This window comes from Hyperoodon ampullatus (assembly GCF_949752795.1).
Source record: "Hyperoodon ampullatus genome assembly, chromosome: 20".
NCBI lineage: Eukaryota > Metazoa > Chordata > Mammalia > Artiodactyla > Ziphiidae > Hyperoodon > Hyperoodon ampullatus.
The window spans coordinates 27167470-27183569 of NC_136933.1; the positions used below are offsets into that span (position 1 = coordinate 27167470).

General features: G+C 43.1%; 1 protein-coding gene across 1 annotated transcript in view; it reads right to left on the bottom strand.

Annotated features, from left to right (window-relative positions):
- CSMD1 (CUB and Sushi multiple domains 1) overlaps positions 1-16100 on the bottom strand; it is a gene marked incomplete at its 3' end in the record, with an annotated part of 1679169 nt that overhangs the window by 20464 nt on the left and 1642605 nt on the right. Inside the window, exons 62-68 of the mRNA XM_079726547.1 lie at positions 14112-14300; positions 11277-11450; positions 10300-10482; positions 3839-4015; positions 3020-3199; positions 550-723; positions 88-261 (exon numbers count right to left, since the gene is read on the bottom strand). Of these exons, the coding sequence (XP_079582673.1) occupies positions 88-261; positions 550-723; positions 3020-3199; positions 3839-4015; positions 10300-10482; positions 11277-11450; positions 14112-14300 (1251 nt within the window). The remainder of the gene's footprint in view (positions 1-87; positions 262-549; positions 724-3019; positions 3200-3838; positions 4016-10299; positions 10483-11276; positions 11451-14111; positions 14301-16100) is intronic.

Here is a 16100-nt window from a genome sequence, read left to right on the forward strand (position 1 = left end):
AACGTTATCTATGTGCCCACAAATGGTCCGTTTTAAAATGAAATGTCCTCATCCCCAAGCCCCTCAGGGCTGTCATGTCATCAGTACCGATGCAGGTGGGCTGTGTGCCACTCCACGTGCCGTCTGCTTGGCAGACTCTCCGTGACGACCCCACCAGGATGAAGGGAGATCTGCACTGGAAGAAGACTTCAGATCTATAGGTGAAGCTTTTCCCACTGAGTCGTCCCTCAGCGGGTGTGCCCGGGTCTCCACAGAACACAGCTGGAGAAAACAATCGAGACATCGGTTCGCATTCTGTGTCCCTGGATTAGCTTAACCTACTAAACTTGTTTAACTAGTTTCTGTTAAATCTCTAGGTATCCCTATTAAACCAACAAATGATGAAAAGAACAGAATCTGCCCATGGGCAGTGTAGTCTCAAATTGGAATTTTTACCTATTGTAAGGTGGCTATAAATCACGCAGGCTCTTTTCCTCAGACTGTAACCGCGGGTGTGCATGTTGGTGATTTGCAAATGAGACCGGGAGCCAGTTCTCCCAGAGGACTTACGCAGGCATTGGGGGACGTCTCCTTTCCACACGCCACGGCCTTCGCAGGAGAGGATGGCGGGGTGGGAGAGCTGGAAGCCCCGGGCGCAGCTGTAGCTCACGCTGGCGCCCCAGCGTAAATCTGATCCTTCCACCTTCCCATCTTGAACTGGAGGAGGTTGACCACACATGACAGCTGTTGCCAGAGAACACATGGGAGTCAACATTCTAGAGTTTCCACCACAACCATAATGCACCAAGGACTAACATTTTAATTTTACCTGCGTTGCAAATGACATCTACAAAGGGCTGCATTTTTTAATAGAAGATTATTGAGAAAGACAGTAAATCAAAATAATAAAACTTTTCTCCAATACTTCTTCATTAATTTAGATCAAGTCCATAAAAGCCAAGCAAAGTCAAAAGATATCACACTGTAAAAGCAAGTGTGGGATCAAACACAACAGTCTCAATATGTATAAGACCAAGAAAGAAAGAAAGACTGCTGTTCAATTTATGTCTTTTTATGTTGTTTACCAGAGACAAATCCAGTCAGAACGTGGTCCCATGACATGAGTACAGACTTTTGAATTTATATATACAGATGGTAAGAATTTCTCCCTCTATCTGTATTTTTTTCTTTATATAAAGATAACAATTTCCAAAAGACATAGTCTGTTGATCCATTTGCTGAAGAATTAAAAAACAGTGATTGTTGCATGGTTGAAAGAGATTCTGTAAGAAACCACTTGCCAGTGTTTTATCACAGTCTAGGAGCTTCGGGCCAGAACACGGATCTCACGAGTGACTCCCCAGCTGGTGCTGGCGTCCACCCTTCCCACTCCAGCCATTATTCTAAGATGCCTTGTCTAAAAGCTTCCCTGAAGATCCAAGAGCTCCTAGACTTTTCACACTGGAGGAGGTTTGCCAATGACAGTCCAGGCAGCAGAAGGCAGCAGGAAGGAAGACTCACCTATATTTTCTCACCTGCAGTTTCTCATGGGCTTTCACATGCAAGAAAGACACACAGACCCAGAACCACTCATGCACAGCCGGAAGCTGGAAATGGGCCCTTCTCTTGCCATTCAACCTTCTCTCTGTCTATTCAGCAAATATTTCTGGAGAATCCCTATGTGAAGATTGGGGGAACGTGGCTCTAGACAGACGATGTCAAGCGGCAAGGCCCCCGGGTGGGAACGGTGACGAGTGACATGGTTCCACGGGGGGGAGGACAAGGGCGGCCAGCGGGAGAAGAGTTCAGGTGGAGAGAGAGGTCTCTTCTGCAAGGGCCTGGTTGGCCGTGGAAGTATTATTAATGCAACAGGTTCTAAACAGAGGGACAGAGACCCACACAACATATGAAGTCCCAGGGACCTGACAATCTCTGGACACGTGCCATCAACAAGCTCATGTGGCTGCAACAGCCCAACACAACTGTGTGAGCTTCATCACACATCCATTTAGTACCTGCTCCACGGCAGCATCGTATTAATAACTGCAGATGGAAAGAAGGATGGGAGACAGGGGTCCTCACCCTCCAGTGGGAGGAAACCAGGGCACGCCCAGAACCGCCCAGGCCAGGAGGGCTGGAAACACCGCCGTCAGGTGCGGAGGTCTCACCTGAGCCTCACAACAAGCTCTACACAAACTACCTGTCCTTCAGAGCCCTCTGAGCGTGGCGCCTTCCTCACTAGGGCTTCCTGCTGCGCCAGCTCTCAACTCACGGTTTTTATCTGTCTGCCGCCTAATGAAGAGTGGGGCGCCCCTTTGTCATGTCTGATCGCTGCCGGCTTCCACGCCCTCTCCCTCCCTTCCCCTCTGGCCCAGCTGACAAGAGCCCGCAGGCTCCCTCTGGCGCTGCTGCAGAGCCCTGACCGTGCAAACCCAGCCCCGGTACAGCTGGCACCCCGCCCCCCGCCCCGCTTCCCTGCTGCCCTCAAGCCATGCAGACACCTTCCGCCCGCTCCGCTCTCCCTGGAAGGCCTGCTGTCCAAGTCGTAAACCTTCCCAAACCACCTCCACACCACGCGGCATCGCTAGTCTCCGCATCCAAAGCCCACAGAACATCTCGCACTGACCATCTCTGCCCCCCTTCTGCCTTCTTTGATGACTGGCTTCTCTCTCTGACCTGACTCTACGTCCCCGTGGTAACAGTCCCCATCGTATCTGCCACAGACTTAACACGGCCACGTTCGCCAAGAGAGAGCAAAGCTGGGGTTCACAGCACAGACTCCAGGGGGAGTGTGGCTGCCAACGAACCCTGATGTCTCCAAGCCCCGATCTGTGATCCTGAGCATTTACTAAAACTCTCTGTGAGTCAGTCTCCCGTCTGTAAAGCGGAGATTAAAGTATTAAGAAAATGAAGTGATTTAATATTTGCGAATGAGTTTACAAGAATGCCTGGCACACAGAAGGTTTACACAGATGCTTGCAAACTGAAGTACAACATAACTCAATAAAGACTTCTATATGCGTGAGTAGAACACACAAACCTCTGCAGGTGGGTTTGCTTTGATCCCATGCGCCGTCCTTGGTGCAGCGGATCGTGGAGGACGAGGCAGGTTCCATGGTGTAGCCGGGGTTACACTGGTAGCTGACCGTACTGTTGAAGGTGAAATCTGTCCCAAACTGGATGCCATTTGCCAGTGTACCTGGATCTCCACAGCTTATAACTAGTAAGCGAAGAACAAAAAAGAGTCGGAAAAACATATTATCATGAAATAACTTATTCCTGGTTTCTATTTAAGTGACTCTCCTTAAGCTGCTATTCCGAGTGGTTAAGGCGTGTATTGTTACAGCAATAACCCCCTCTCTCTGTTTGACAGTTTTACTGGCCGGCGGTCAGGAGGCTGCATGTTTGGAACCGCTTGTTTCTATCCCACTGGTGGTTGGCTATGCGGGTGACAGGTGGCACCCATGTCCAGTCCTGGGTTAGGCGTGATGAGGGGTCACACCACAGAGTCAAGCACAGAGGCACAGGCTGAGATCAGAGAACCAAGCACCTGACCCATTTCCCTCAGACTAACTGGTCTACAGAGAGAACAAACCTTGACTTTCTTGGACCTCAGTTTTACAATATCCAACCCAACCAACCATGCAAAGCATTTTCAACCATATAAATAAGAAAGTGAAGAAAAATCTAAAAGTGCTTAGTAATTGGCCATAATATCAAACATATGTATGATATGATATAATCCCGTTTTCTCTATGGATTACAAAAATCAGTACAACATTATAAAATCAATTTATTTTCTCTGTCAGGTAGATGTCAGTGTGATGCCCTGGCCCCACCAGGACAGCAGGCCACTCACGTGTGCAGTCGGGGGCTGTACCCGTCCAGGTCCCGTTGGCGGTGCAGTGCCGCGTGGTCAGCCCCGAGGTCCTGTAGCCGTCCCAGCAGGCGTAGACCACGGAGCTGGAGAACAGGACGCCGTCGCTGCTGACGATCATGCCGTGGGTGGGCGTCCCCGGGTTCCCACAGGACACAGCTGTGAGGGAACAAAACCGGGCCGTACAGAGAGACCCGTCACCACGTGAGGAACCTGAGAGGCCAAAGGCCATTGGGGTAACAGACTGCTCATGTATTCCAAAAGTCACAGGACACGTAACCATGGGAAAGTTTTCACACATATTTTACTTTAAGACTCATGCCATTCTCTTATGAATGAGTTACAAATGTGCAAGCTACATGTTTGTATTATCTTTTCTAAAACACATTACTTCCAAACAGATTAAAAGATGAGTTAAAGCACTGACAATTCAAAACCATGGTAGTCTGAGATTTAACATGTTTATAACAAACAGTAAAATTATCATGATCTTTTAAAGGGTCTGTATGATACTAGTGACTCAGAATTGTCTCCCTCTTCAATAGCTGAGTTAAAAAAAACCTGGGCAAATCAGGTCATATTTTATATCTCCAGGACAATTCATTTTAAAAAATAAGGGATGCCTGAGGAATATGAATGACTACACTTAAACTGTTCTGTGAAACGGTCTCCTCAATGTTCCCCAGTCTACGGGCAGCTGTGTTAACTGGCTTTGGAATGGCTGCACCTTAAATCTCTCTCCAGACGACTGCAGTGCCACGTACAGGCATGAAGACTTCAGCTAATGCTGGGCAGTGTAACAGATCTACACTCTGAGTATCTATCATGTGTATTCCTTCATCAGTGAACAAGGAAACTCAGCAGCTGCTGGGTGTGTGTATCAAGTGAAGATTTTAATCCATAACAGGTTTTTTTGCCTTTTTCAGTTAAACCCATTTACCATAAAGACGGTTAGTTTTCCTCCTTAGCCTCCCACAATAATGCACAACAGGCAGACATACAAAGAATGTGAATTTTAATAACAACAGTGTATCATGAGTTCTTTTTCTGAAAATGACCAAAGTATTTGCAAATACTCTTGCCTATTTAATTGCTCCACTTTCAAATCTAGCCTTGAGAATAAAGACACACTCTTCTTAAAAATGTGAAAGAAAACAGATTGCAAAGTAAAAGCCACTATAATGGAAGTTTAGGGAATTCCCTATCATATTATGTTAAAAAATGCACATACTCTCAGGTTGGACTAGATCTTGTTTGACAAATAAAAAGCACACATGCTGGTGCTTCTACGCCTGTGCCCACGTCGGACATAACTTATCAATTATAACCCTCTTCCCTGATGAGTCTGGGTTTGGACTTACAATTCCTTCTAACACAGATTGTTCAGTAGTTTCTTGGTTGGCATTTGAGATGAGATATATTTATCAATCTTGAAGCAGAGGATACCTAACATTCTCTAAAGCTCAAAAGTTCTTTGATGGCTGTGACATAAATAAAAATTTCACATTGCAAAAATCCAAGCTGTTGGCCTATTCAAGACAATTCCTTATCCATTCAACAAATACTGATTCATCATTTCCTGTGCACAGTTACTGCACACATGTATGAGTGCAAGCCTGACAAAGCAAAGAATTATATTGATCCAATTCATAACAAAAGACACCTGGGTATATCATTATATTTTATTCTAATCATATCTGCTATTAAAATCTATGTAGCAATTTTCAAAAGTGATATCTGAAGGACTAATGCTAAACTAAAGCAGGTCTCTGTTGAAAACATATTCAACTTAACATTGTCAGTGAAAGAATGTCCGTCATAACAATGACTTCCTAATGTTTATAAAGTTCCCTCAAATATTGTATCCTATAAAATCAAATTCATGGTTAACTTTTTTTTTCCTGACAGGGACACTTTCACTGATGGCTTTGCCTATGAACATGAGGGTTAGAAAACGGAGTCAACATAGCTGTTTTTACATCAAGGTCTTAATGTTGTAAGACATACGGGGACTATCACTAAAGCAAAACAAGAGACTAAATGTAGGATCACTAGAAGGAAAACAAGATTTTTTTTAAAATTACAAGTTAAAATTTCTTTTAAAATACATCTTTTTAAAAGTACATTTGGTTAATGTGATTCCTTTTGGTAAAAGATTATTTTCTTTCAATCAATTTATAATAAAATAGCATTATACTTATTCCAAATGCACTTTATTGTTCATAGATATCAATACCATTCACTTAGCATGCTGTATTAGGAGGATTGCTGTTAAACTGGGTCAAATAGTTATAGGTTTGGCTCTGTGATCATACAAGTTAAATAAATGTTAGTGATCAATTCAAGTTCTCAACATGTAGTGTCTTCACTGTAAAATGTGTGTAAGAAAGATAACTGCTCCCTGTTGTTGTAAGATTACACATACCAAGTGCAAAATGCCTAGTAAACAATCGGGTAGATTAGTAGTAGTACTAGTATTGTTATTTTCATTATCATCATTTCAATCCCATTTTAGTCCATTACCTGAATAAAAGGTCGACTTTATCATAATCTCATGGGAAAGAGGATTAAGAGTTGCCTAATAGAACTAACCCCAAAGATGTAGTTATATTTAAGCAACTTGGTAAGATATATCCATTTGAAAAGTAAGTCAATGAGCCTGTGATTAAAAGATGAGACTGCTAACAAAAGAAAACATGGCTTAAAGTGATGAAAATATATTATAAATTTAAGTTCTTTGATGTTGAAGAATTTTTAAAATATTTTTCTTTTGTGATGCGCGACTCCTCCTCTTTATAATTTATTGAAATATCCATCAGGAGCTAATGTTTATAACAGATTCAGAGAAGGTAAATTATCAGGAGGGAGGTGACCTCGGTTAGGGGATTGAATATAGGTCATGGCTAACCTTTGTGGCAATGAAAAAGTCACTGATAACCCCATTTTCTACAAAAAAGAATATGTGCCCCAAAGATACGGACCTACAATAACAAGGGAGAAAAAATATAAAGCAACAGATTCTCCAAAAAAGTTTTAAGACCTCTACGTGTGGAGAGGGGGAGTGGCAAGGGGTTAGTCATATATCCTACCCATCATTTGTTGTTTTAGCGAGTGTAACACATACTGTTAATTATGCAGCTTCCCATGATTTCTGTACCATGCAATTTGGAAGTAGCCAGTTTTGCGGGGCATATCTGAGAAATATTTTTAGTATTGAAACATTTTAGTAACTCAGCTTCTTTCTGTATACAGATTTTAAGGTCCAAGTTTATAAGGATTTTATAGGAACCTTTTGAATTTCTGACTTTTGATAAACTAAATGCTATTTAAAGACTGGACTTTGTATAGTCTGAGTTAAGTACAACATGAAATGAAGTCCAATTAAGCTCTCCTAATCAAATAAATGAATTCCTTTATGTTTTGCTGGAATAAAGCTCATAGTGTCATATCCCAGCAACAAAGTGAGATTTGTATGGAAAACATTACTCACTCTCAACCGCTTTAATTTTTTCACTTTTTAAACTTGCAATAAACTAAAGTGCTTGAGATAAACCCAATATAGAATGTACAGTCTCAAGTAAATGACCATCCCTAATAGCACAGAATGTATCTAAGGGAGGTTTGTTGAGCCTTGGAAGCTATATTTCCCCACCAAATTTGGTTAACTTTTAACCAGTATTTTTTCAAATAATTTTCTGCACCATTCTCTCCTTCTCTTCTAGAACCCCAGTTACAAGTACATTAAACTACTTGATATTATCCAGTAGGAAATTATTGTGCTGGGATTGTTTTTCTCCATTTTCTTTCCCTCTGTTTTTCAGATTGGATAATTTTCACTGACCTGTATGCAAGTTAACTGATCCTTCTGACATTTTTCATCTGCTAAGTTGATCCAGAAAACTTTTTATCAGATAATGTACTTTTCATTTCCAGAGTTTCCATTTGATTCTCTTTCATTATTTTCATTTCTCTGTTGAGATTCCCTGTTTCAATTCAATTTACTGTAAAGTCTTGAACATGTTTTTAATAGCTTATTTAAATCCTTATTGTGTTTTTCAACATTTGGGTCATCTCAGGATCAGATTCTATCTCTATTGTTTGTTTAGTTGGTTGGTCGGTTGGTTGGTTGGTTGGACTATGGGTCATATTGTTCTGGGTTGTGCCGATGCAGTAACTGTTTATTGTATGCTGGACATTGTGAATGAACTACTGCATGGAGCATGTCATTCCTTTAAAATGATATTGGGCTTTACTCTGGTAGGCTTTTAAAGTTATTATAGATCTTCTGGGTCTTGTGGTCAGTTTTATTCTGTTAGCAGAGAGCTAGTTAGTCTGAGTCCTAACATGATTTGCTCTTAGTTCTAGCCTGTCCCCCTGATTTTAGGGAGTGGTACCCATTCACAATGTATGGGCTCTCTAGGCCTCCAAGAAGCATCCTGAGTGTACAGTGTCTCTCAGTACGGTGTGACTTCTATTATCACAGGTCTGCTCTCCGCTAAGAAGGTCTGTGCATCACTGAGTCTCACGGGTGCTTGTTGGCCCAGCCCTCAGCTGAGTCACCTGTGAAAACACCTACAGAATTCTGGGTCCCTCCCATTGTCAGTTCCCTCCTCCTGGATTCCCGTTTCTGCAAATTCCATTTCAGTAACCTAAAACAATTTCTACCTCATCACCTCACCAAGTCACTGTACCACCTGGGTTCTGCTTCCCAGCTTCCCAGCAAGAAAAATGCACAGAGTGACAGAAGGGTTGTGGAGCTCACCTTATTTATTTTCTCCTAAGGAACATAGTCACGCCCTGTCAGTTGTTTAATAACTCACGTAATTGTCTCATGTATTTTGTTGTTTTATAGTTGTTCTCAATAAGAAGGTGGGCCTACTATCGTTTAATATGTCATGGATTGATGTAAAATCTTATTTAATTTTCATAATGTTCAACTACTTCTGGACCAAAAATTCACAGGTGTGGTATAGAGAAAAGGTTAGATGGGGTGTAATTGTAGATTACGGAGGTCATGTGTAACTTTGAGGTACTATATTATGGAACAGAAAATGAAATGTTCTGGTTTTGGTGAGAAAGACATGCAAATTTTAACATTCAAATTTCTACAAGAGGGGAGGAAACTGAGAGTGAGAAAAGTTCTACTAACTTACAGTTGCATACTTCAGTCAATAGAAATGGCATCATCCTGCAAATCACAGCTGCAGATGACATTTCCCCACAACTATTTAGTCATATTTGATTTAACTTCTTTAGGGCCTAATCTTAAGATTTACATTAACTTGATTGTCAAGAGGCAATTTGGAGTCAAACATTATCTTGGATTATCATGTATACTTATCTCTATAGAGAGATAGATAGGTCTTTGACTATAATAACCAGGATACTCTTTGACTCTCAATGAGAGGATACACACACATGCATACATAGGATTGGCTTATTCATATATATCATTTTATATTATGTAGACTACATATGATACAGTTAACTATGTAAAATACAGTCAGATTAGATACATGCATATTATATCCTACTTACCTATATAATACCTATAATAAAATGAGTGACAGTACAAGGAGAGTTGACATAGTAGGGAAAATAGAGATTAAGGGAACTTGATCTATATTTCTGGTGTTGATATTGTGTGAGTTTATTCAAGCTGATCAAATTCTATGGAAAGTGTTTCATACATGTAAAAATAGGTGATTAATTTGTGTAACTGTTTTAGACTCGAAAATTCAGTCACTGAGAAGTTTGTGTGCAAATGTTAAAGTCTTATCTGTCCGAATTCTAACTCAGTTATTTTCTAGACTCTGAACACACTCGTGACATGTCAGCTCACCTTTGCTTAAGACAGGCATTGCCAAGACATGACATCATGTTATAAAGAGCCGTGGCATTTTACTGTTATTACTGGGGTTTCCCCCCATTTCCTATCATGCCTCTTAAATAGTACAATAAAATATACTCACTCCAAAATATTATACGGAAAGTAACGTGAGAATCTTTTGCAACACAGGGCTCTGAACAAGGACCACCAACAGCCTGGAAGTAACATGTGAACAGAAGCCTCTTCCAGCCTGCAGGGAGCTCCCAGCAGCGACTCACTCTGCTCTACTCACAACTCCTGCGCCTCAGCGCTCACCACCAGCAGCCACAACACACGGCAAAGTCACACAGAGAACGTCACCAGGAGAAGACAGACACCTCCTCTAGACCATGGACTTTCAAAGGGTGAGGACAGCGTCATTTGATCTTTTGAACAGTCAGGTATCTCCGTATGCCCAGCTGTGCTTTTTGATGATTCTCTTATACGTTTGGGGGGTAAGTAGGTTAATCGTAGAAATGGTGTAAACCTGTAGGACTTTTGTGGAATGTTACTGGTCATTTTAGAGTGTTACCTGGTTTCACCCTGAAGCGCTGACTTTCAGGCTTGAACTTACCCTCGCACACGGGCTGCAGTCCTGACCATGACCCATTGAGCAGACACGTTCGCTCTGCCGAGCCCCGCAGCTGGTAGCCCATTTCACAGGAGAAGCGGAGAAGGCTCTTGGCCTTAAACTCATCTCCAAGCCGAGACCCATGTGCTGGGGTCCCTGGATCACCGCAAAATCCAGGATTATTTCCTATGGAACACAAACACGTATGGCAATACTCAATGCTGTTAGACTCGTTTAAAACAGGGCTGTTATGTTTAAAGGGAATGAAAATGTATGTAAATGTGTATCGAACATGGTTACAGTCATACAGCATTCTGGAAATCTGAGAAAGATTTTCTTTCTTACAGCACAAAAATGAAAGATGCTAAGAAATTGTTTCTGTGTAACTACAATCAAAATAGCTTATTAAAATATGCTTGTAACAATAATTGATATTCTTTAGAAGAACTAAAATACTGGGGATGGTAAATGCAGGAATTGCTCATTGGAAATGCTGGTGAGGATGCTGACGAGGAGATGGGGGTGAAGGTGTGTTGGGAATGAAAAAAATCAAATGAGAGGTTTGATGCTTCTACACTGTGTCGATCTGCTGATTATGTTTATTTTGTTTATTATGTTTATATGTTTTGTTTATTACGAAACATTCATGGAAGAATTAAGTTGATATTTTTTCCAAACAGGATTGATTTAACAATTGACGATAGAGACAGGAAAGATGTGGAAGAACTGAGAGGAAGCACAGAAAAGGAGGGAAAAACAGGGGCAAACTGAGTCAAGGTGAGCAAGCTTCCTACTCAGGTGCTAGGGAGACTCCTGCAGAGGAACATGTGCCGTGATAGGTGTTTAAAGGGAAGGAAGATGAAGACGACGCTGACGCCATATCATAAAGGCGTACTTGGCTGGAACGGAATAATACCAACTTCAAAGAATGGCACCAGTACCCAGTATTTGGAATGAAGCGCTGAGTGCGTCATGCCCACCTGTGCAGTGGGGCAGGGCTCCGCTCCAGTGACTGTCCTCCTGGCAAGTCCTGCTGCTGTTGCCTACGAGACTCCGTCTCCCTTGGCATGAGTAGTGAACCACGGCTCCAGATGTAAACAGGTCTCCAGTTAGGATGGCGTTGGCAGGGGCCCCTGGGTGTCCACACGAAATAACTTAAGAAAAAAATCAAATCAAATCAATGAGTACATTGTTCCTGTTAAGCTGCTTTGTGTTGGTCAGTGTCCCTCAGAGACTCATACAATCATCACCTATTAACAAAAACACCCAAATACCCTGCACATCGCTGCAGTGCCCTGTGGATAAGAAACACCAATTTCCAGACGACCCTCCTCCTACCCTGAATAGTCACGTTACTGAAGTCCACGAAAGGGTCCATCAGTGAAGTTTTTGTTTTTTTTTTTAATTAGGTTAAGATAGCTTTGCTTAAGGTAGAAATTGATATTTATGTTTTCAAAAAAGAAAGTCACTGTACCTAAATTTTTTCCACCTGCCCTTAACTGTATCCTAAATAAGCAGTGTTATACAAAATGTTGGAAACTAACATAGATTCACCAAAACTATTTCCATTATTTCTCCAGTTAGTATGACAATCATGCTTTGCTTGGGGACAAAACTCAGTCAAATCTGCTTCCTCTTCCAGTTCCCATGTCTAGAGAGACCATCTAACAATTTTTCTTTGAATAGGTGGCAATCTAAAATGTCTAAGTAAAAAAAAATAATAATAAATTACTGATTAATATTTTCCTCAAGTAGTCCACTCATTTCTTTATAATTATACCAAATCAGGCCCATCATCTAATCATAATTATCCCTCAAGAAGGAAAATTCTAGAATCCAGATTACCATAGGATGGTAAAGACATATCTCTCCCTTTCTATAAAGTCCAAAATTAGGGTTAGCCATGGGCAAATTTTATCCCACGTACAAACAGCTAACTGGGCTGATGATGCCACAGAGTATTCAAAGGCTCTGCTGGTTTAACATCCTCGAGGGGCTGCATTCGGTCACCGACAACCCCAACGTGATGCCAGCCCGAGGGGCAGGTTAGAAAGGTTGGAAGGCATCACCCATCCCGAGTCACATAAGCCCTCCCCTGAGACCGTCTTACACTGACATCCACTCACTGGACAAGAGTGCATCTACGGAGTCCTAAAAAGAAGCTAACTAGAGCTGAATCAGTGAAATTGTTGGTAAATGATCAGTTCCAGGTGAAATAAAGGAGAAAAAACTCAGTGGAACAGTATAACAGCAAAAATAGAGATGGAGGTTAGCTGCTGAAGAGCACGTGAAAACAAAACGCTCCTCTGCGAGCATGTATTCCCAGATTCACGGTAATTCCAGCGGTTCATGACCGCAAGTGGTGGGAAGTCGCCCCTTGGAAAATGAGGTCAGTTAAAACCTGGTTCCTGGAGGTTGGAGCATGCTGGCCTCATTGCAACAACCAATACAAGTCTCACAGACACCAGGCAAGATGCAAGAGAAAGCTTTGGGGAGAAAAACAAACAAAACAAAACTAATTTCTCTGAAAAATTCCCGTGTGTGAAGGCACAGAAAACCAGAAAACAAAGCTTGATGAGGATAGTAATACATTTACAGATGTGTTTTGCCATGTAAGCCTGTACATTTGTTTTTGAAAGTCATCGCTCTCTTTCTCTGTAGAAATTCATTGTTTTGTTACAGTTAGAATTTGAGGCAGGTTTCCGGGTAGGTTGAAAGGGCTTTGTGGGACCCTGACTTGCAGGAAAAATGTCTCCAGCACCAATCCACTCTGAAAATGTACTGAAAACGCCGTAATTGTCACAGGTAAAATGGATTATCACTTTTTTCAGTAAGTTCAATTTATAATGTGATTGTCATTTCCTATTTTCTCTACCCACACAAAATGAATACTAAAAAGATAAGGATTGTTTTGTTTTGTTTCTGACTGATTTTTAAAAGGCCAAGGAGAGTGACTCCTTTTCCTTCATTCTCACACTATGTTTTAACAAGACAATTCTCTCTGAGCTAAAGGACAATATGATTTTTCAAGTGAAAGAAACTAATACTATAGCTATTTGGGTAAAAAAGAAAGTGTCCTTGTGAACCTACATGGTCTAAAATGTACTGTTAATGGTGTTTTGAGGGGCGCCATAGTGGCGACCTATCATTCTGTCTGCCCTGAGCACCCCGCTCTTCACGGCAATCCACCCTCCTCTTGCTTAAACCCATGGGTCAGGAGGAAGTTACGACCAGGACACTATCTTTTTTATCATGTTCACATCGGACTGTACCAGAAGCGCTGATGAGACCCAAATTAGGCCCCTCAGAGAGAGCCACCCTTCCGGCCACAGATACTAGGTCAATAGATGGAGACTCCGTTTATAGCCTCTTGCCAGTATTTCTGAACCTGGGTCCAGACAGATGCGTGGTGTTGAGAGATTCGGGGCGTTGATAGAGGCGCTGTCTGGAGGCCGCTGGCGCCCGTTTGAACCGGTGGATTAGCCTCGCTGCTGGCCCGAAGCAGGAGACAAGAAGGAACAGCAGACACAGAGATAGCCCGGTCCAGGCGGAGCCCGCGAGCCGAGTCTGTCTCCCTCTGGGGCCAACTTTGCGAGCAGGCCGGCACCCCCGCCCCTTTCTTCCCGCGAAACTAGTGTGAGCTGCATTTGGTGATTTCTGGCCAACCTATAAAGTTGTCATAATAACAAATATAATTTGTGATGGGGGTGGGTAGAGAGAATTAAAAGTCAATACCATTTTGAATACTTGAAAAAAACCATGTTCTGTTGGTGGTGTTCTTACAGGGCTCTGTGGCCAAAAGGACCCTCACTTACCCAAACACTTGGGCAAAGAGCGATCCCATAAGCCATTTGCCATGCAGGTTAAGGCAGAAGATCCCAGCAAGTAAAATCCCTTCTTGCAGTGATAAACGACACTCATTCCATATTCAAAACTCTCGGGGAAATTCTGTTGCTCGTGACGAACGGCATTTTCCACAAAGCCTGGATCCGAGCAGTTCACCACTGCAAAGGAAAGCGCGGTGTGCATTATGCAAATGCAGCTACACGTTTATAAGCAAGACAGACAGACGGGCAGAGAAGGCAAACTCCTCCTCGTGGTTTTAGAAAGTTGGAGGGACCACAGCATGACAGCCAAAGCTTGTGAAATTCTGCACCCTTGACGAATTCCACTTCCTGCTTTGGGCCATTATGCTTCAAAAAATGTCAAGCAATATATCGGCTACTATAGCACCTTTAACAACATGAGGCTGACAGTCTTTAACTGTTTCCCAATAATAGGCTTCTTCAATGTAAGGTCTAAAATTCATTTCCCTGGTTAGGTTTTTATGTTATGAAAATGTTAAAACAGAAACGGCTGAAGTTAGTCTACATATTTGTATGTGACTGTGATACCTCAGGACAGCCTGGGACACAGTAATTAATTACCACCCCACCCTGACGTGCACTAATGCTTCTATATGTGCCTGAGTAATTTCTGTTGTGTGTCTAAAGCAGACAAAAATGACAACTCCTCCATCAACACTTAATAGAAGTGTAAATTAAGGCAGCCTCTGATTTAAGCTTCTTCCCCCGTAGAAACAGCTCCGGCAGTGACAGTGGTTCATCTGAATGACACTCTCTGAGCCTGAGTGCCGGCTGGCATCTGGGAGGGAACCAGCCACGTGCTTTCGCAGGTGCAGAGGAAAGAAAGAGCCCCAATTCTCTCTCTCTCTGACCCGCCCACCGCTGAATGGGGCAGCTGCTGGGGAGCCGCGCTCTCTCCAGATATTTCTGGCTCAGAAGCCGGTAGCATGACAAGTTCCCAGGCAGCCACTGCACTCAGTGTCCCAGCGGCCAAAGGCAAACCCTGCCCGTCTGCACCCTGATTTCTCTCTGTCCCCAGGACGGTGGGGTGGGCGGATCCGAGGCGGACAAGGGTCCCTTTCAGTGCTGCAGAATAATGTCCTGTCCTTCTTAAACCGATCCTGAGTTGATAGAAGAAAGACAAGTTCTTTCGAGTCAAGCAAACATGCTTATGGAGCCCCGGCAGGTATTTTTAAGGCTCCATAGTGCATTGCACCTGCAATAAAATTGTCACCAAACCCGCCATAATAGCAGGCATTAGCTATTTGGAAAAAGTGTCACTGACTTGCACGATTATTTTTATGACCTGAAAAACGCCTGCATCGGCCCATTGGGCACTTGGAGTTGCATGTCAAGCCCAGGAGACAGAAACAGCTCCCTTGTGTCTGACCTTCAAAAGCAGGAAGGTGTTGCCTTGGCCCGAAGGCCAAAGACGCTATGGTGTCGAGTTTGCGCTTACATCGCACTTAGAGCACGGTCCCCAAACCACAGTAGACTCTCTGCAGTGAGAGGAAAGGACACCACTTAGGCGACCCACGTGGAGGTGCCGAGCCTTCCTGCGCCAGGGCGCCCGGCCCATGCCTCATGCGCCCCGGGGCTCCGCACTCCCCACTGGGCTCCTCCTTTCTTTAATTCATAGTTTTATATTCGGGCCCAGCTTTCCTGAATGCAGCCTGATTGTGGGGTGGGTGAAAAAGACGAAGTGCACAAAGCAAGTGCCATTATGTGTTTGGGGTCAAGAGAAGGGTGGGGCTGGAGGCAAGAAGAGAAAGAAAAGAGAAGCAGTTACCGCTCAGGTAACGGTGAGGTCTGCCTGCATCCCCCCTTTGCCGGCCGAGGAGAGCAGGGCTCTCTGAGCCCCACCATGTCGGGAGGAGAGCTGCTCAGAATTCACGAGTTTCATGCCCAAGCGCTCTGAAACCTCGAAGCAGAATTCTCCTTGGGGGCCACTCTTGCCCG